Source organism: Cherax quadricarinatus, chromosome 44 (genome assembly GCF_038502225.1).
Source record: "Cherax quadricarinatus isolate ZL_2023a chromosome 44, ASM3850222v1, whole genome shotgun sequence".
Taxonomy (NCBI): domain Eukaryota; kingdom Metazoa; phylum Arthropoda; class Malacostraca; order Decapoda; family Parastacidae; genus Cherax; species Cherax quadricarinatus.
In genome coordinates this window covers 439,275-461,774 of record NC_091335.1, presented here as the reverse complement: position 1 = coordinate 461,774, position 22,500 = coordinate 439,275, and the positions used below count along the sequence as shown (strand labels likewise).

General features: G+C 47.1%; 1 protein-coding gene across 7 annotated transcripts in view; it reads right to left on the bottom strand.

Moving 5' to 3' along the window:
• Window positions 1–22,500, bottom strand: part of tna (tonalli) — a 191,891-nt gene that overhangs the window by 167,980 nt on the left and 1,411 nt on the right. For all 7 annotated transcript variants that reach the window (XM_070093887.1, XM_070093884.1, XM_070093883.1 and 4 more), the window contains exon 1: window positions 22,467–22,500. This exon is cut by the window's right edge. In XM_070093887.1, coding sequence (XP_069949988.1) covers window positions 22,467–22,495 — 29 coding nt within the window. In that variant the 5' untranslated portion in view covers window positions 22,496–22,500. The remainder of the gene's footprint in view (window positions 1–22,466) is intronic.

Here is a 22,500-nt window from a genome sequence, read left to right as displayed (position 1 = left end):
GCCACTAAACTACTCCCCCTACTTGCTACTATCACTACCACTACTTCAACTACCAACCTTACCACTACCACTACCGCTACTCCAGGTAGCCTCCAGGTACTTCTTTTTATTCCTGTCTTGGTCTCGTCCCTGTCCTCCCCCTCGCTAATATATACTGGCTCCTTCACTCTTCTCTCTCAGTATGACTTTGTAAATGGTCCAAGTTGGACCGTAAGCTCCTATGTATGGGTTATTTGCGTAATAAGAAGGACCTGGGAGTGATAATGTAAGAGGATCTCATTTTCAAAGATCACAACAATGTTATTATCACATCTGCTATGAAAATGAGTTGATGGATAATGAGAATCTTCAAAACAAGGGATGGATAACTAGAACCTTCAAAACAAGGGATGGATAACTAGAACCTTCAAAACAGGGGATGGATAACTAGAACCTTCAAAACAAGGGATGCCAAGACATGATGATCGTCTTTAAGTCACTTGTTCTCTCTAGGCTGGAATATTGCTGTAGGCAAACAACTTTCAAGGCAGGTGAAATTACAGATCTGGAGAATATACAGACAACTTTCACTGCACGTATAAGTACAGTCAAGCACCTTAATTACTGGGAACCTTTGAAGTCCCTTGACCTGTACTCCTTGGAACACAGACGAGAAAGATACATCATAATTTACACCTGAAAAATCCTAGAGGGACTGATCCCAAATTTGCACACAGGAGATCACTCCCTGCGAAAGCAAAAGACTGAACAGATGGTGCAACATCCAACCAATGAACAGTAAGAGTGTTGTGAGTACACTGAGAGATAACACAATAAGTGTGAGGGGCCCAAGACTGTTCAACAGCCTCCCAGCATACAATAAGGGGTTCTCATTATCCACCCTATCATATTCGTCGATATGATAGTGACACTGTTGTGATCCTTGAAGGTGAGATCCTCTGACATTAACACTCCCAGGTCCTTCACACTACTTTTCCGTTCTGTTGTGTAATTAGCTATTATTTCCTCCAGATTTCCACAACGAAGTAATTGAAATTTTGTCTTAATTGAAGATCATACTGTTTTCCGTCGCCCACTGTAAAAGATGGTTATATTTTGTTGGAGTTGTAGTGTGTCCCCAGTGGGTGAGTCTCTAGTAAATTATAGTGTCGTCTGTCTTCAAGACTCGTGGCTGTCTTCAAGACTCGTGGCTGTCTTCAAGACTCGTAGCTATCTTCAAGACTCGTGGCTGTCTTCAAGACTCGTGGCTGTCTTCAAGACTCGTGGCTATCTTCAAGACTCGTGGCTGTCTTCAAGACTCGTGGCTATCTTCAAGACTCGTAGCTATCTTCAAGACTCGTGGCTGTCTTCAAGACTCGTGGCTGTCTTCAAGACTCGTGGCTGTCTTCAAGACTCGTGGCTGTCTTCAAGACTCGTGGCTGTCTTCAAGACTCGTGGCTGTCTTCAAGACTCGTGGCTATCTTCAAGACTCGTGGCTGTCTTCAAGACTCGTGGCTGTCTTCAAGACTCGTGGCTGTCTTCAAGACTCGTGGCTGTCTTCAAGACTCGTGGCTGTCTTCAAGACTCGTGGCTGTCTTCAAGACTCGTGGCTGTCTTCAAGACTCGTGGCTGTCTTCAAGACTCGTGGCTGTCTTCAAGACTCGTGGCTGTCTTCAAGACTCGTGGCTGTCTTCAAGACTCGTGGCTGTCTTCAAGACTCGTGGCTATCTTCAAGACTCGTGGCTATCTTCAAGACTCGTGGCTATCTTCAAGACTCGTGGCTATCTTCAAGACTCGTGGCTATCTTCAAGACTCGTGGCTATCTTCAAGACTCGTGGCTATCTTCAAGACTCGTAGCTATCTTCAAGATTCGTGGCTATCTTCAAGATTCGTGGCTGTCTTCAAGACCCCTGGCTGTCTTCAAGACCCCTGGCTGTCTTCAAGACCCCTGGCTGTCTTCAAGACCCCTGGCTGTCTTCAAGACCCCTGGCTGTCTTCAAGACCCGTGACTGTCTTCTTCCCGTCCCCCTCTCCCGGAAAACATTCATTCAGGTACCAAAAGCATCGGAGAAGCATGTCCCCCATCACGGGAGGGGAGGGGGAAAAGAAGGGGAGGAGGAAAGAGAGGGAAGGGGGGAAGAGAGAGACAAGGTGACCCCTTCTAGTATCGGGGCCGTGACACGCATCTCCAACTTTCATATAACTGCACGAGGACTCATCAGGGTTGGGGAGGGGGAAGAAGAAACAGGGAGAGGGGTGGTGACATTAGCAAAGGGGGTCGTCAAGTCACACCACAGGGAACACGAGAGCTAAGGACCAAGCCTCGGGGAGGGAAGGATCGACGCCCCAGCAGCCCGGTCCATAACCCTCCCCTCCCCATCTTATAATAATAATAATAATAATAATAATAATAATAATAATAATAATAATAATAATAATAATAATCTTTATTTCTAAAAGTACCTGATACAACTTATACAGACCATAGCTGACATCAATGACATATTATATAGAAAGTTCCAGGTTATGTCCCCAGGATGCCACCCACACCCAGGTAGGTAGGGAGGTAGATACACCAGTACACTAACACCCAGGTACCTACTTAATGCTAGGTGAACATGGACAGCAGGTATCTTAAGGAAACACATCTTAACGTTTCAACCCGTACCGGGCATCGAACCACGGACCTCAGTGTGTGAGGTGAGTGCGCTACCAACCCAACCATCTTACCCACAATCTTAGTTATAAATTTACCATTCCCATAGATAAAATCTCTCTCTCTCTCTCTCACTCTCTCTCTCTCTCTCTCTCTCTCTCTCTCTCTCTCTCTCTCTCTCTCTCTCTCACTCTCTCTCTCTCTCTCTCTCTCTCTCTCTCTCTCTCTCTCTCTCTCTCTCTCTCTCTCTCTCTCTCTCTCTCTCTCTCTCCCTCCCTCCCTCTACCTCCTGTGTACAAATATATCCTTCCTTCCTTCCTACTACCTAGATAGAGACGCCCTCATCCAGCATCACTATACTCCCTCTACACTAGCCGGAGAGGACTATCCTGCCATCCTGACTACCGACCACCCCTCCCCCTCCTCCCCTATTATCACCCCCTCCCTATAATCACCCTCCCCCTCCTCCCCATTCATCCCGACCACCGTCACAACGTTCCCAGGTCCCACAAACACCCCCCCCCCCTTCCCTCCCCCTCTCCCCTCCCCCCCATCCAATCCATCCATCCCTAGTGTCCCACGCCTCGCCTCTCTGTTACCCTCCCTCCCCTTCCTTCTCTTCCTCCTTCAAACTTTCTTTCCCTTCTCCTCCTTCCCTCTCAAAGATCACAACAATGTCATCACAACAAGACAGGTAGGATAACTAGAACCTTCAAAACAAGGGATGGATAACTAGAACCTTCAAAACAAGGGATGGATAGCTAGAACCTTCAAAACAAGGGATGGATAACTAGAACCTTCAAAACAAGGGTTGGATAACTAGAACCTTCAAAACAAGGGTTACCTGGAGGTTACCTGGAGGTTATTCCGAGGATCAACGCCCCCGCGGCCCGGTCCATGACCAGGCCTCCCGATGGATCAGGGCCTGATCAACTAGGCTGTTACTGCTGGCCGCACGCAGTCCGACGTACGAGCCTGGTCACAGACCGGGCCGCGGGGGCATTGACCCCCGAAACTCTCTCCAGGTAAACTCCAGGTCTCCAGGTATCTGTCCAGCTCTCTCTTGAAGGCAGCCAGGGGTTTATTGGCAATTCCCCTAATGCTTGATGGGAGGCTGTTGAACAGTTTTGGGCCCCGGACACTTATGGTGTTTTCTCTTAGTGTACCAATGGCGCCCATACTTTTTATTGGCGGCATTTTGCATCGCCTGCCCAGTCTTTTACTTTCGTAGGGAGTGATTTCTGTGTGCAGATTTGGGACCATTCCTTCCAAGATTTTCCAAGTGTAGATTATGATATATCTCTCCCTCCTGCGTTCCAACGAGTACAAATCAAGTGCTTCCAAGCGTTCCCAGTAGTTAAGGTGCTTGACAGAACTTATACGTGCAGTAAAGGATCTCTGTACACTCTCTAGATCTGCGATTTCACCTGCTTTGTATGGAGATGTTAATGTACAGCAGTATTCCAGCCTAGAGAGAACAAGTGATTTGAAAAGGATCATCATGGGCTTGGCATCTCTCGTTTTGAAAGTTCTCATTATCCATCCTATCATTTTCTTTGCACGTGCGATCGTGGCACTGTTGTGATCCTTGAAAGTGAGATCCTCAGACATTACTACTCCCAGGTCCCTTACATTATTTTTTCCGCTCTATTGTATGGCCGGAGTCAGTAGTATACTCTGTTCTAGTTATTATCTCCTCCAGTTTTCCATAACGGAGTAGTTGGAATTTGTCCTCATTGAACATCATATTGTTTACCGTTGCCCACTGGAAAACTTTGTTTATATCTTCTTGGAGGTTAACCGCGTCCTCAGCAGATGACAGCCTCATGCAGATCCTAGTATCATCCGCAAAGGATGATACGGTGCTGTGGTGTATATCTCTGTTTATGTCTGATATGAGGATAAGGAATAAGATGGGGGCGAGTACTGTGCCTTGTGGAACAGAGCTCTTCACTATGGCAGCCTCCGATTTAACTCTGTTGACCACTACTCTTTGTGTTCGATTTGTTAGGAAGTTGAAGATCCATCTCCCCACTTTCCCAGTTATTCCTTTAGCACGTATTTTATGGGCTATTACGCCATGATCGCATTTGTCAAATGCTTTTGCAAAGTCTGTGTATATTACATCTGCATTCTGATTTTCTTCCAGTGCATCCAAGGCCATGTCATAGTGATCCAGTAGTTGTGAGAGGCAGGAGCGACCTGCCCTAAACCCATGTTGCCCTGGATTGTGCAGATTTTGGGAATCCAGGTGATTTGCAATCCTGCTTCTTAGCACTCTTTCAAAGATTTTTATGATGTGGGATGTCAGAGCTATTGGTCTATAGTTCTTAGCTAATGCTTTGCTGCCACCTTTATGGAGTGGGGCTATATCCGTTGTTTTAAGTGACTGTGGAATTTCACCCATGTCCAAGCTCCTCCTCCATAGTGTACTTAGGGCACGCGAGAGGGGTTTCTTGCAGTTCTTAATGAAAACAGAGTTCCACGAGTCTGGGCCCGGGGCTGAGTGCATAGGCATGTTGTCAATGGCTTTTTCGAAATCTATCGGAGTTAGGGTAATGTCGGAAATCCGGCATACATTTATGGAGTTTTGAGGCTCATTCATGAAGAAATCATTTGGGTCGTCGATCCTCAGACCGATTAGTGGTTCACTAAACACAGAGTCGTACTGGGATTTCAATATTTCACTCATTTCCTTGTTGCCATCTGTGTAAGTCCCATCCTGTCTGAGTAAGTCCCATCCTGTCTGAGTAAGGGCCCGATACTAGATGTGGTATTTGCCTTGTTTTTGGCATATGAAAAGAAATATTTTGAATTTCTTTCAATTTCACTAATAGCTTTAAGCTCCTCCTGCCTCTCCTGGTTCCTGTAAGAGCACTTAGCTTAAGTTCGATAGTTGAATAACTAGAACCTTCAAAACAAGGGTTGGATAATAGAACCTTCAAAACAAGGGTTGGATAACTAGATCCTTCAAAACAAGGGTTAGATAACGATAACATTCAAAACAAGGAATGGATAACTAGAACCTTCAAAACAAGGGTTGGATAACTAGAACCTTCAAAACCAAGAGATGGATAACTAGAACCTTGAAAACAAGGGATGGATAACTAGAACCTTCAAAACAAGGAATGGATAACTAGAACCTTCAAAACAAGGGTTGGATAACTAGAACCTGCAAAACAACGGATAGATAACCAGAACCTTCAAAACAAGGGATGGATAACTAGAACCTTCAAAACAAGGGATAGATAACCAGAACCTTCAAAACAAGGGATACCAAACTATTGATGATGCTCTGAGGCCACTGGTTCTCTCTAGACACTTGGGCAAAACACCTTTGGAGAAAAATAAACAAGTCTGGACAAGAACAAACACCTTTGGGCTAGAACACCTTTGGACAAGTACAAACACCTTTGCATAGGGGAGATACGGGAGGAGGGAAGTTACAACCTCGACCCCATTCATGACAACCCCCCCTCCCCCACCACCACCCCTGCTAACCACCCTTACCATCCTCCTCCCATGTTACCCCCCTTTATCCCCCTATTGCCTTACCTCTCGCTCTCCCCCTGCCCCCTGCCTCCCCTACAACAGTTGCTGCATCAATCATTTTGATGAGACGTCCTAGCAACACTGTGATCTGAAGCCTGACACCACTGTCAACACTCGACTGTCAGCACTGTCAACACTAGACTGTCAGCACTGTCAACACTAGACTGTCAGCACTGTCAACACTAGACTGTCAGTACTGTCAACACTAGACTGTCAGTACTGTCAACACTAGACCGTCAGTACTGTCAACACTAGACTGTCAGTACTGTCAACACTAGATCGTCAGTACTGTCAACACTAGACTGTCAGCACTGTCAACACTAGACTGCCAGCACTGTCAACACTAGACTGTCAGCACTGTTAACATTAGACTGCCAGCACTGTCAACACTAGACTGTCAGCACTGTTAACATTAGACTGTCAGCACTGTCAACACTAGACTGTCAGCACTGTTAACACTAGACTGTCAGTACTGTCAACACTAGACCGTCAGTACTGTCAACACTAGACTGTCAGTACTGTCAACACTAGATCGTCAGTACTGTCAACACTAGACTGTCAGCACTGTCAACACTAGACTGCCAGCACTGTCAACACTAGACTGTCAGCACTGTTAACATTAGACTGTCAGCACTGTCAACACTAGACTGTCAGCACTGTTAACACTAGACTGTCAGCACTGTCAACACTAGACTGTCAATACTGTCAACACTAGACTGTCAGCACTGTCAACACTAGACTGTCTGCACTGTCAACACTAGACTATAAGTACTGTCAACACTAGACTGTCAGCACTGTCAGCACTAGATTGTCAGCACTGTCAACACTAGACTGTCAGTACTGTCAACTCTGCTAGGAAACTGATAGGATGGATAATGAGAACATTCAAGACAAGAGATGCCAAGCCCATGATGATCCTTTTCAAATCACTTGTTCTCTCTAGGCTGGAATACTGCTGTACATTAACATCTCCATTCAAAGCAGGTGAAATCGCAGATCTAGAGAGTGTACAGAGATCCTTTACTGCACGTATAAGTTCTGTCAAGCACCTTAACTACTGGGAACGCTTGACTTGTACTCACTAGTGCGCAGGAGAGAGAGATATATCATAATCTACACCTGGAAGATTCTGGAGGGACTGGTCCCTAATATGCACACAGCAATCACTCCATACGAAAGCAAAAGACTTGGCAGGCGATGTAACATACACCCAGTGAAAAGTAGGGGCGTCACTGGTACACTGAGAGAAAACACAATAAGTGTCCGGGGCCCAAGACTGTTCAACAGCCTCCCACCAGCAATAAGGGGCATTATGGGAAAACCCCTGGCTGCCTTCAAGAGGGAGCTGGACAGATACCTAAAGACGGTGCCGGATCAGCCGGGCTGTGGTTCGTACGTTGGATTGCGTGCGGCCAGCAGTAACAGCCTCGTTGATCAGGCCCTGATCCACCGGGAGGCCTGGTCGTGGACCGGGCCGCGGGGGCGTTGATCCCCGAAATGCCCTCCAGGTAGAACACTAGACTGTCAGTGCTGTCAACACTTGACTGTCAGCACTGTCAACACTTGACTGTCAGTACTGTCAACACTTGACTGTCAGTACTGTCAACACTTGACTGTCAGCACTGTCAACACTAGACTGTCAGCACTGTCAACACTTGACTGTCAGTACTGTCAACACTTGACTGTCAGTACTGTCAACACTAGACTGTCAGCACTGTCAACACTAGACTGTCAGCACTGTCAACACTAGACTGTCAGTACTGTCAGCACTGTCAACACTAGACTGTCAGTACTGTCAACACTAGACTGTCAGTACTGTCAGCAATGTCAACACTAGACTGTCAGTACTGTCAACACTTGACTGTCAGCACTGAACTAACACTACACCAGGTATATCTCCCCATCTTGTTCCATCAGTAATACCAGGTATACTTCACCATCTTGTTCCATCAGTAATACCAGGTATACTTCACCATCTTGTTCCATCAGTAATACCAGGTATACTTCACCATCTTGTACCAACAGTAATACCAGGTATACTTCACCATCTTGTTCCACCAGTAATACCAAGTATACCTCACCATGCTGTTCCATCAGTAATACCAGGTATACTTCACCATCTTGTTCCATCAGTAATACCAGGTATACTTCACCATCTTGTACCAACAGTAATACCAGGTATACTTCACCATCTTGTTCCACCAGTAATACCAAGTATACCTCACCATGTTGTTCCATCAGTAATACCAGGTATACTTCACCATCTTGTACCATCAGTAATACCGGATATACTTCACCATCTTGTTCCATCAGTAATACCAGGTATACCTCCCATCTTGTTCCATTAGTAATACCAGGTATACTTCACCATCTTGTTCGACCAGTAATACCAAGTAGACCTCACCATGTTGTTCCATTAGTAATACCAGGTATACCTCCCATCTTGTTCCATCAGTAATACCAGGTATGCCTCACCATCTTGTGCCATCAGTAATACCAGATATACTTCACCATCTTGTACCATCAGTAATACCAGATATACTTCACCATCTTGTTCCATCAGTAATACCAGGTATACCTCCCATCTTGTTCCATTAGTAATACCAGGTATAATTCATCTTGTTTCATCAGTAATATCAGGTATACCTCGACTTGTACCATCAGTAATACCAGGTATACCTCCCATCTTGTTCCATTAGTAATGCCAGGTATACCTCACCATCTTGTTCCATCAGTTATACTAGGTATACCTCATCTTGTACCATCAGTGTGATGTTCACTGAGCTGATAATAAAAGGTCTCAGGTTAATTCCCGGGGCGGGGGTGGAGGCAGGGACTGTGAGGGCTGGTGGGTGGGTAGGAAGGCAGTGAGTGGGCGGGTGGGTAGAGAGGTGGGCGGGTTACTGACACAACAACAGCACCTTTGGAACAAAGGTCACAGACAAGGAAGACAGTGAGCTGACATCAGGTATACCAGTGAGCCGACACTAGGTATACCAGTTAAATGATACCAGGTATACCAGTGAGCTGACATCAGGTATACCAGTGAGCTGACACTAGGTATACCAGTTAACTGATACCAGGTATACCAGTGAGCTGACACCAGGTATACCAGTGAGCTGACACCAGGTACACCAGTGAGCTGACACCAGGTATACCAGTAAACTGACACCAGGTATACCAGTGAGCTGCCACCAGGTACACCAATAAGGTATACCAATGAGCTGACACCAGGTTACCTGGAGGTTACCTGGAGGTTATTCCGGGGATCAACGCCCCCGCGGCCCGGTCCATGACCAGGCCTCCCGATGGATCAGGGCCTGATCAACTAGGCTGTTACTGCTGGCCGCACGCAGTCCGACGTATGAGCCACAGCCCAGCTCGTATACCAGTATACCAGTAAGGTATACCAATGAGCTGACACTAGGTATACCAGTTAACTGATACCAGGTATACCAGTGAGCTGACACCAGGTATACCAGTAAGCTGACACCAGGTATACCAGTGAGCTGACACCAGGTACACCAGTGAGCTGCCACCAGGTACACCAATAAGGTATACCAGTGAGCTGACACCAGGTACACCAGTAACGTATACCAATGAGCTGACACCACGTACACCAGTGAGCTGACACTACGGGGGGGGGAGTTGAATGATAACTCTAGGCCTCTCGTGTTGCAATCAAAACATCAGAGGCTTGCAAAGTTGCAGAGGTTGTATATACAGCTCTGTGTATATACGCTGAGAGGAACACCCCTCTCAGGGTATATATCTCCCCCCCCCCCATCCCTTCTCCCTCGTCCTAAGTGAGGCTTAAATATCTGTCTCTCACGCGCGCCCTCACACACAAAGAATTAACCCTCATCCACTGAACACACATCTGATTTGGTTAATATTTTATGTTAATACTGCCTCTGCCCTCATTAACTCGCCCACCAGCCCTCTCCTAGACCAAGTGCACAACGCGGCAGATTTACTGACATCGGGGATAGTGTCAGATCCAAGGCAGAGGAGCAGGAGGAGCGTTTAACACAAAATATAAATTTGTCAATTATTGGAGCAGCGAGTCTGTCATGGCCCCTCGCTTCCAGCCAGGGGGAAAACATGTCGTACACTCCTGGCTTGGACGATGCCATTGTGTTGCCAGAACAAGCCACCTTTCCTCTCTCTCTTCTCTTCTACTGTCAGACAGTCTTACCTAACGTTCCTCTCTTCTGTCAGTCTTACGTAACGTTCCTCTCTTTTACTGCCACAGTCTTAACTAACGTTCCTCTGTCTCTCTTCTACTGCCATACAGATTTACCTGATGTTCCTCTCTCTCTTACGTTCCTTCTGTTGTCTCATAACACTTAGACTAACGTTCCTGCCTTACGTTCCTTCCCGGGTCTGGTAACTAGCAGTGCTTAGCGACTGTCGAGGCGCACTAACATGCGTGAGCCCAGCTATGTGAACGTATTGCGATTGAAGATGCTAAACTCGACTGATTTACGGGGTTTGTGAACGTCGTTTAGAACGTGCGAAAAGAGACGAACGGTCAGGGGGCGGAGATGGGGGGGGGGGAGAGAGAGAGAGAGAGAGAGAGAGAAAGAGAGAGAGAGAGAGAGAGAGAGAGAGAGAAAGAGAGAGAGAAAGAGAGAGAGAGAGAGAGAGAGAGAGAGAGAGAGAGAGAGAGAGAGAGAGAGAGAGTGAGTCTGACGGAATATAATTGCCGGTAAATTCGAGTATGACCCCCCCCCTCCCTATCCCCTCTACTCCCTTCCCCCTATTCCCTCTCTCCCCTTCCCCTCTTCCCTCTTCCCCTCTTCCCCCTCCCCTCCTCCCCTTCTTCCTATTGATTGTATTTGGCGATTCTTTCATTGGTCGCCCAGAGGGAGGTGGTAGGATGGTAGGGGGAGTTGAGGATCAACTGTAAAACCACTGGCAGACTGGAACCGTGAACCTTATGTAACACTGGCAGACTGGAACCTTGAACCTTATGTAACACTGGCAGACTGGAACCTTGAACCTTATGTAACACTGACAGACTGGAACCTTGAACCTTATGTAACACTGGCAGACTGGAACCTTGAACCTTATGTAACACTGGCAGACTGGAACCTTGAACCTTATGTAACACTGGCAGACTGGAACCTTGAACCTTATGTAACACTGACAGACTGGAACCGTGAACCTTATGTAACACTGACAGACTGGAACCGTGAACCTTATGTAACACTGACAGACTGGAACCGTGAACCTTATGTAACACTGACAGACTGGAACCGTGAACCTTACGTAACACTGACAGACTGGAACCGTGAACCTTATGTAACACTGGTGCACTGTAGGAACCGTGAACCTTATGTAAGACTAGTGGACTGTAGGCAAGAACAGTGAACCGATTTGTGTTGTTACTGTTGTTACTTGTGTTGTTACTTGTGTTATTACTGTTGTTACTTGTGTTGTTACTGTTGTTACTTGTGTTGTTACTGTTGTTACTTGTGTTGTTACTGTTGTTACTTGTGTTGTTACTGTTGTTACTTGTGTTGTTACTGTTGTTACTTGTGTTTTTTATCTAAGGCTCAGAGAGTTCTACTATGTACATGAACCACTGTGTGTGAGGACCAACAGAATCAACACTAGCAGCAACAGAATCAACACTAGTAGTAACAGAATCAACACTAGTAGCAACAGAATCAACACAAGTAACAACAGAATCAACACTAGTAGCAGCAGAGTCAACACTAGTAACAACAGAGGCAACACAAGTAGCAACAGAATCAACACAAGTAGCAACAGAATCAACACTAGTAGCAACAGAGGCAACACAAGTAGTAACAGAATCAACACTAGTAACAAGAGAATCAACACAAGTAGCAACAGAGGCAACACTAGTAGCAACAGAATCAACACTAGTAGCAACAGAATCAACACTAGTAGCAACAGAATCAACACTAGTAGCAGCAGAATCAACACTAGTAGCAACAGAATCAACACTAGTAGCAACAGAATCAACACTAGTAGCATCAGAATCAACACTAGTAACAACAGAATCAACACTAGTAGCAACAGAATCAACACTAGTAGCAACAGAATCAAAACTAGTAGCAACAGAATCAACACTAGTAGCAGCAGAGTCAACACTAGTAACAACAGAATCAACAAAAATAACAGCAGAGTCAACACTAGTACCAACAGAATCAACACAAGTAGCAACAGAATCAACACAAGTAGCAACAGAATCAACACTAGTAACAACAGAGGCAACACAAGTAGCAACAGAATCAACACAAGTAGCAACAGAATCAACACTAGTAGCAACAGAGGCAACACAAGTAGTAACAGAATCAACACTAGTAACAAGAGAATCAACACTAGCAGCAACAGAATCAACACTAGTAGCAACAGAATCAACACTAGTAGCAACAGAATCAACACTAGTAGCAACAGAATCAACACTAGTAGCAGCAGAATCAACACTAGTAGCAACATAATCAACACTAGTAGCAACAGAATCAACACTAGTAGCAACAGAATCAAAACTAGTAGCAACAGAATCAACACTAGTAGCAGCAGAGTCAACACTAGTAACAACAGAATCAACAAAAATAACAGCAGAGTCAACACTAGTACCAACAGAATCAACACTAGTAGCAACAGAATCAACACTAGTAGCAGCAGAATCAACACTAGTAGCAACAGAATCAACACTAGTAGCAACAGAATCAACACTAGTAGCAACAGAATCAACACTAGTAGCAGCAGAATCAACACTAGTAGCAACAGAATCAACACTAGTAGCAACAGAATCAACACTAGTAGCAACATAATCAACACTAGTAGCAACAGAATCAACACTAGTAGCAACAGAATCAACACTAGTAGCAACAGAATCAACACTAGTAGCAACAGAATCAACACTAGTAGCAACAGAATCAACACTAGTAGCAGCAGAGTCAACACTAGTAACAATAGAATCAACAAAAATAACAGCAGAGTCAACACTAGTAGCAACAGAATCAACACAAATAACAGCAGAGTCAACACTAGTAACAACAGAATCAACACTAGTAGAAGCAGAGTCAACACTAGTAGCAACAGAATCAACACAAGTAACAACAGAATCAACACTAGTAGCAACAGAATCAACGCAAGTAGCAGCAGAGTCAACACTAGTAGCAACAGAATCAACACTAGTAGCAACAGAATCAACACAAGTAGCAACAAAATCAACACAAGTAGCAACAGATGCAACACAAGTAGCAACAGAGGCAACACTAGTAGCAACAGAATCAACACTAGTAGCAACAGAATCAACACAAGTAGCAACAAAATCAACACAAGTAGCAACAGAGGCAACACAAGTAGCAACAGAGGCAACACTAGTAGCAACAGAATCAACACTAGTAGCAACAGAATCAACACAAGTAGCAACAGAGGCAACACAAGTAGCAACAGAGGCAATAATTGCCATACTAAGGTCTTGCTTAACAAACGTGGTTACAGCAGAAAATATTGATGGAAATCGACGGATGGAGAGAGAGAGAGAGGAGGGAGGGAGAGGGGTAGAGACGGGAGGGAAAGGGGGAGGGGAATGGAGAGAGGGGAGGGGAGAATAATGCACCCAACAAAGAATGTGTATCGGTTGAGACTGGCTGAACTAACCCACAACCATCACAGTTACACGACCATGTGTCCCCCCCCCTCTCTCTCTCTCTGTAGCAACCTTAGTCCACTATGGTAACAACCAAAATCCACAGGTGACACTTATGTGTGTGTTGTGTGTACTTTGTGTCACCCATGGATAAGTCACTTTGTCTGGCCCTTTTTTGGGGGTTGTCCTGGTAGGTAATTTACACACGTTACTATGTATGATAATTTGTGTAACTGTATCTATGTGTACCTGTACCTAAATAAACTTAGTTGTGTGTGTTACTTGTGTTACTTGTATGTGTTACTTGTTACACTTGTGTTACTCATGTCTACGTAACTGATTTTTATGTCTGATTGTCTTCTGTTATACCTTAACTTATTTAATTATGTACCAGCCTATCCATTCTTAACCTGCCTCTCACTGCATACAATACTCTGCCATTCTTAACCTGCCTCTCACTGCATACAATAGTCTACCATTCTTAACCTGCCTCTCACTGCATACAAGGACTATTATTTTTATGTAGGCCTAGTGTCTGGGAAAGTGGGGAGATGGATCTTCAACTTCCTAACAAATCGAACACAAAGAGTAGTGGTCAACAGAGTTAAATCGGAGGCTGCCATAGTGAAGAGCTCTGTTCCACAAGGCACAGTACTCGCCCCCATCTTATTCCTTATCCTCATATCAGAAATAAACAGAGATATACACCACAGCACCGTATCATCCTTTGCGGATGATACTAGGATCTGCATGAGGCTGTCATCTGCTGAGGACGCGGTTAACCTCCAAGAAGATATAAACAAAGTTTTCCAGTGGGCAACGGTAAACAATATGATGTTCAATGAGGACAAATTCCAACTACTCCGTTATGGAAAACTGGAGGAGATAATAACTAGAACAGAGTATACTACTGACTCCGGCCATACAATAGAGCGGAAAAATAATGTAAGGGACCTGGGAGTAGTAATGTCTGAGGATCTCACTTTCAAGGATCACAACAGTGCCACGATCACAAGTGCAAAGAAAATGATAGGATGGATAATGAGAACGTTCAAAACGAGAGATGCCAAGCCAATGATGATCCTTTTCAAATCACTTGTTCTCTCTAGGCTGGAATACTGCTGTACATTAACATCTCCATTCAAAGCAGGTGAAATCGCAGATCTAGAGAGTGTACAGAGATCCTTTACTGCACGTATAAGTTCTGTCAAGCACCTTAACTACTGGGAACGCTTGGAAGCACTTGACTTGTACTCGTTGGAACGCAGGAGGGAGAGATATATCATAATCTACACTTGGAAAATCTTGGAAGGAATGGTCCCAAATCTGCACACAGAAATCACTCCCTACGAAAGTAAAAGACTGGGCAGGCGATGCAAAATGTCCCCAATAAAAAGTAGGGGCGCCATTGGTACACTAAGGGAAAACACCATAAGTGTCCGGGGCCCAAGGCTGTTCAACAGCCTCCCATCAAGCATTAGGGGAATTACCAATAAACCCCTGGCTGCCTTCAAGAGAGAGCTGGACAGATACCTAAAGTCAGTGCCGGATCAGCGTGCGGCCAGCAGTAACAGCCTAGTTGATCAGGCCCTGATCCATCGGGAGGCCTGGTCATGGACCGGGCCGTGGGGGCGTTGATCCCCGGAATAACCACCAGGTAACATACAATAGTCTGCCATTCTTAACCTGCCTCTCACTACATACAACATCTACTGAATTTACGAATCATGAATCACACACGTGCAGCACCTGGCTGGCTTTAGTCCAAGACGTATCGCCCATACCAGAGGCTTTATTAAGTCAATACAGAGGTGATATGCAGACAATGAAGACGAGGTAATCTTGTAGATCTGTGCCCAAGACAGTGCAACATGGGGTAATCAGCAATTATAACTGACCAATATATACCTGCAATATCTGTGCATTTATAACAGTGTATAACCTGTTGCAAACCTGCACGTAACAACACTGCAGCGAGAGATATGGGAGAAAGTGTAAATAAACCAAGTGAAAAGCAGGGGCACCGTGGGCACAATAAGCGAACATTGTATCAACATCCGTGGCTCCAGATTATTCAACATCTTACCAGAAGATATCAGAAACACTGCTGGAACAAGTGTAGAAGTCTTCAAGAGGAAACTATGGTGGATATGGGTCAGTGAGCCACCAGCAACAACAGCCTGGTTGACCAGGCTAGCACCAGACAAGCCCAGGTCAAGGCTCCGGGAGTAAGAAAAACTCTGGAAACTCGTCAAAGGTAAAGGTAGTTACCTTTACTTTTGACGTAAAGATGTTAAATAAAGTGTAACTTGATGAATGTGGAAACGTTTCGTCACGCTGTGGCTTCATCAGTCCTAAACGGAAAGAATGGTGAAGATCAGGAGTTTGAGGTAATCAGTCCCTCAGCCAGGAGTCGATGTAATCAGTCCATCAACCTTGAAAATTAGTATAATAATCATGGGGGAGCGCTAAACCATCAATATTGAAAAGAATACAGAATATGCGCGAAGTGGCTTATATACTGTAGACAGGTGAGGTGAAGCAGTCGTAGGTGATACCACAGTGAACAAGTCCACATGTGGAAGTAGGTCATGTCTATAATATAATAATATCTCTATTTCTACCAGTACACGTACCAGGTATACACACCATAGTTGACATCAGTGACATACTACTGTATAGAAAGTCGCTTGTTATGCTGAGCATTTCCCGTAAATTAGGTCAGTTTTGTCCCAGGATGCCACCCACACCAGTCCACTAAATCCCAGGTACCCATTTTACTGATGAGTGAACATAGACAACCGGTGTAAGGAAACACACCCAATGTTTTTACCCTCCCTGGAAATCGAACCCGGGCCCTCGCTAAAGGCTAAAGGTTACAGGTTAGGCAAGTGAAGAATTCCGTGTATCAAGATCCCAAGATGCAGCTGTGTCTGACAGGAAAGAAGATAAATGGTCCCAGAGAACCTACAAGTACAAAATGTAACTTGATACTTATATACAAGTGTAAGTGTAGTACTAATAAGTGTAAGTGTATCCCAGCAGGCTACAGAACACTCTCAGGTCTACCACTAAAGTGTACTGTATTTCCAGCGATACCTGCGTCAGTCTTCACTTGTCACTGGACAACACGCAACACTTGCCCAAATCTAGATTTCATAACTACTAGCATTGTCGTGACTTACTTTCTTATGCTACCTTAGTAGCTTGCCCTACACCCTGCTGCTACCCTACACCCTGCTGCTACCCTACACCCTGCTGCTACCCTACACCCTGCTGCTGCCCTACACCCTGCTGCTACCCTACACCCTGCTGCTACCCTACACCCTGCTGCTACCCTACACCCTGCTGCTACCCTACACCCTGCTGCTGCCCTACACCCTGCTGCTGCCCTACACCCTGCTGCTGCCCTACACCCTGCTGCTGCCCTACACCCTGCTGCTACCCTACACCCTGCTGCTGCCCTACACCCTGCTGCTGCCCTACACCCTGCTGCTACACCCCCTACACCCTGCTGCTCCCCTCCACCCTCCTGCTACCCTACACCCTGCTGCTGCCCTACACCCTGCTGCTGCCCTACACCCTGCTGCTGCCCTACACCCTGCTGCTGCCCTACACCCTGCTGCTGCCCTACACCCTGCTGCTGCCCTACACCCTGCTGCTGCCCTACACCCTGCTGCTGCCCTACACCCTGCTGCTGCCCTACACCCTGCTGCTGCCCTACACCCTGCTGCTACCCTACACCCTGCTGCTGCCCTACACCCTGCTGCTGCCCTACACCCTGCTGCTGCCCTACACAATGCTGCTACCCTACACCCTGCTACTACCCTACACCCTGCTGCTGCCCTACAGCCTGCTGCTGCCCTACACCTTGCTGCTGCCCTACACCCTGCTGCTGCCCTACACCCTGCTGCTACCCTACACCCTGCTGCTACCCTACACCCTGCTGCTGCCCTACACCCTGCTGCTACCCTACACCCTGCTGCTGCCCTACACCCTGCTGCTGCCCTACACCCTGCTGCTGCCCTACACCCTGCTGCTGCCCTACACCCTGCTGCTACCCTACACCCTGCTGCTGCCCTACACCCTGCTGCTACCCTACACCCTGCTGCTGCCCTACACCCTGCTGCTACCCTACAGCCTGCTGCTGCCCTACAGCCTGCTGCTGCCCTACAGCCTGCTGCTGCCCTACACCCTGCTGCTGCCCTACACCCTGCTGCTGCCCTACAGCCTGCTGCTGCCCTACACCCTGCTGCTGCCCTACACCCTGCTGCTGCCCTACACCTTGCTGCTACCCTACACCCTGCTGCTGCCCTACACCCTGCTGCTACCCTACACCCTGCTGCTGCCCTACACCCTGCTGTTGCCCTACACCCTGCTGCTGCCCTACACCCTGCTGCTACCCTACACCCTGCTGCTGCCCTACACAGTGCTGCTACCCTATACCCTGCTGCTACCCTACACCTTACTGCTGCCCTACACCCTGCTGCTGCCCTACACCTTGCTGCTGCCCTACACCCTGCTGCTACCCTACACCCTGCTGCTACCCTACACCCTGCTGCTACCCTACACAATGCTGCTACCCTACACCCTGCTGCTACCCTACACCCTGCGGCTGCCCGACACCCTGCTGCTACCCTACACCCTGCCGCTACCCAACACCCTGCTGCTACCCTACACCCTGCTACTACCCTACACCCTGCTGCTGCCCTACACCATGCTACTACCCTACACTCTGCTGCTACCCTACACCCTGCTGCTACCCTACACCCTGCTGCTACCCTACACCCTGCTACTACCCTACACCCTGCTGCTACCCTACACCCTGCTTCTACCCTACACCCTGCTACTACCCTACACTGCTGCTACCCTACACCCTGCTGCTACTCTACACCCTGCTGCTACCCTACACCCTGCTGCTGCCCTACACCCTGCTGCTGCCCTACACCCTGCTACTACCCTACACTGCTGCTACCCTACACCCTGCTACTACCCTACACTGCTGCTACCCTACACCCTGCTGCTACCCTACACCCTGCTGCTACCCTACACCCTGCTGCTGCCCTACACCCTGCTGCTACCCTACACCCTGCTGCTGCCCTACACCCTGCTGCTACCCTACACCCTGCTGCTACCCTACACCCTGCTGCTGCCCTACACCCTGCTACTACCCTACACTGCTGCTACCCTACACCCTGCTACTACCCTACACTGCTGCTACCCTACACCCTGCTGCTACCCTACACCCTGCTGCTACCCTACACCCTGCTGCTGCCCTACACCCTGCTACTACCCTACACTGCTGCTACCCTACACCCTGCTACTACCCTACACTGCTGCTACCCTACACCCTGCTGCTACCCTACACCCTGCTGCTACCCTACACCCTGCTGCTGCCCTACACCCTGCTACTACCCTACACTGCTGCTACCCTACACCCTGCTACTACCCTACACTGCTGCTACCCTACACCCTGCTGCTGCCCTACACCCTGCTGCTACCCTACACCCTGCTGCTGCCCTACACCCTGCTGCTACCCTACACCCTGCTGCTACCCTACACCCTGCTGCTACCCTACACCCTGCTGCTGCCCTACACCCTGCTACTACCCTACACTGCTGCTACCCTACACCCTGCTACTACCCTACACTGCTGCTACCCTACACCCTGCTGCTACCCTACACCCTGCTACTACCCTACACCCTGCTGCTGCCTGCCTTTCACACCCACGCATGACAACACTATACACTTAAGAGACATCTTATCTTAACGCTGATGTACCAAACCTAGCTAAGGGGTTTCCCTTATGTAACCTTTAATGTGTACCCCTAATCTAACTTATCCATTATGCTATCGAAGCCTAGATTATCTACCCCTAGTTTAACCTATCCATTTGGTATAGCTTACTATAGTTTACCCACGTAAGTTCCCTGTGACCTATCCTGGTCAGATGGTCCGAACCTATCCATAAGCCTCGCTTATAGCCTTCTTGCTCTGGCCTAACCTACCCTTGTAAACAGTAAGTAAGTTAATCTAAGTATAAGTACACGTAAGTACAATTATCACATACATAGTCTAAATTACCCACCAGGATGGCCAAAAAAAGTCAAAGTGACTTATTACCATTGTGGTTCTGAGTTATTCATATGGATTAACTTATTTGTTCTAACTTCGCCATCCTACCATCTGGTTCACATTTCTAGCCTCGCCATCCTACCATCTGATCCACACTTGTTCTAGCCTCGCCATCCTACCATCTGATCCACACTGTTCTTCTAGCCTCGCCATCCTACCATCTGATTCACACTGTTGTTCTAGCCTCGCCATCCTAGCATCTGATTCACACTGTTGTTCTAGCCTCGCCATCCTACCATCTGATTCACACTGTTGTTCTAGCCTCGCCATCCTACCATCTGATTCACTGTTGTTCTAGCCTCGCCATCCTACCATCTGATACACACTGTTCTAGCCTCGCCATCCTACCATCTGATTCACACTGTTGTTCTAGCCTCGCCATCCTACCATCTGATTCACACTGTTCTAGCCTCGCCATCCTACCATCTGATTCACACTGTTGTTCTAGCCTCGCCATCCTACCATCTGATTCACACTGTTGTTCTAGCCTCGCCATCCTACCATCTGATACACAGTTCTAGCCTCGCCATCCTACCATCTGATTCACACTGTTGTTCTAGCCTCGCCATCCTACCATCTGATTCACACTGTTCTAGCCTCGCCATCCTACCATCTGATTCACACTGTTGTTCTAGCCTCGCCATCCTACCATCTGATTCACACTGTTGTTCTAGCCTCGCCATCCTACCATCTGATACACAGTTGTTCTAGCCTCGCCATCCTACCATCTGATTCACACTGTTGTTCTAGCCTCGCCATCCTACCATCTGATACACAGTTGTTCTAGCCTCGCCATCCTACCATCTGATACACACTGTTGTTCTAGCCTCGCCATCCTACCACCTGATACACACTGTTGTTCTATCCTCGCCATCCTACCATCTGATTCACACTGTTGTTCTAGCCTCGCCATCCTACCATCTGATTCACACTTGTTCTAGCCTCGCCATTCTACCATCTGATTCACACTGTTGTTCTAGCCTCGCCATCCTACCATCTGATTCACACTGTTGTTCTAGCCTCGCCATCCTACCATCTGATACACACTGTTGTTCTAGCCTCGCCATCCTACCATCTGATACACACTGTTGTTCTAGCCTCGCCATCCTACCATCTGATTCACACTGTTGTTCTAGCCTCGCCATCCTACCATGATTCACACTGTTGTTCTAGCCTCGCCATCCTACCATCTGATACACACTGTTGTTCTAGCCTCGCCATCCTATCATCTGATTCACACTGTTGTTCTAGCCTCGCCATCCTACCATCTGATTCACACTGTTGTTCTAGCCTCGCCATCCTACCATCTGATACACACTGTTGTTCTAGCCTCGCCATCCTACCATCTGATACACACTGTTGTTCTAGCCTCGCCATCCTACCATCTGATACACACTGTTGTTCTAGCCTCGCCATCCTATCATCTGATTCACACTGTTGTTCTAGCCTCGCCATCCTACCATCTGATTCACACTGTTGTTCTAGCCTCGCCATCCTACCATCTGATACACACTGTTGTTCTAGCCTCGCCATCCTATCATCTGATTCACACTGTTGTTCTAGCCTCGCCATCCTATCATCTGATTCACACTGTTGTTCTAGCCTCGCCATCCTATCATCTGATTCACACTGTTGTTCTAGCCTCGCCATCCTACCATCTGATTCACACTGTTGTTCTAGCCTCGCCATCCTACCATCTGATTCACACTGTTGTTCTAGCCTCGCCATCCTACCATCTGATTCACACTGTTGTTCTAGCCTCGCCATCCTACCATCTGATACACACTGTTGTTCTAGCCTCGCCATCCTACCATCTGATACACACTGTTGTTCTAGCCTCGCCATCCTAGCATCTGATTCACACTGTTCTAGCCTCGCCATCCTACCATCTGATTCACACTGTTGTTCTAGCCTCGCCATCCCGGCACATTGTCTGCCTTTCGCAACGTTCCTTTTACTCATGTCTTCATTTCTGCGAGGCCACTCTCTCACTGCTGACTCTCTCACTGCTGACTTTCTCACTGCTAGCTCTCTCAATGCTGGCACTCTAGCTCTTCAAAGAAGAGCCAAGAGGCGAGTGCCATCTTAAACAGCAAGACAGCACTTAAGAACCAGCGGCCGCTAACGCAACATTAAATCCACTTTTTGCTCACGTCATTTTTGCAGATATCTGCAGCGAACACTAATCTCGAAGTGTGGATATAGTTCTGCAGTCACCACAATCACTACTACTGTCAGTGACTCGATCAATACACTCTGGGTTTTTGTTTTTTCAAGATTTATTCTGTATTTGTTTCGCTTGGCTAAGTAAGAAATGTAATGTATTCAGTGGTACCTGGTTACAGTATCTTCCTTTCACCACTGAGTCCAGAGTCACAGATTTCACAATAAACGAATAATGAGATGACATTACAGAGACGATATCTCTCTCTCTTCCTGCGTTACTTTCAACTGTTTGAACAGGTTAGGCTACAGGAAGACAACAGGTAATGGTGCATAAGTCTTACTTACCTCTCTAGCTGGAGACTAAACATGTCCATGGCCA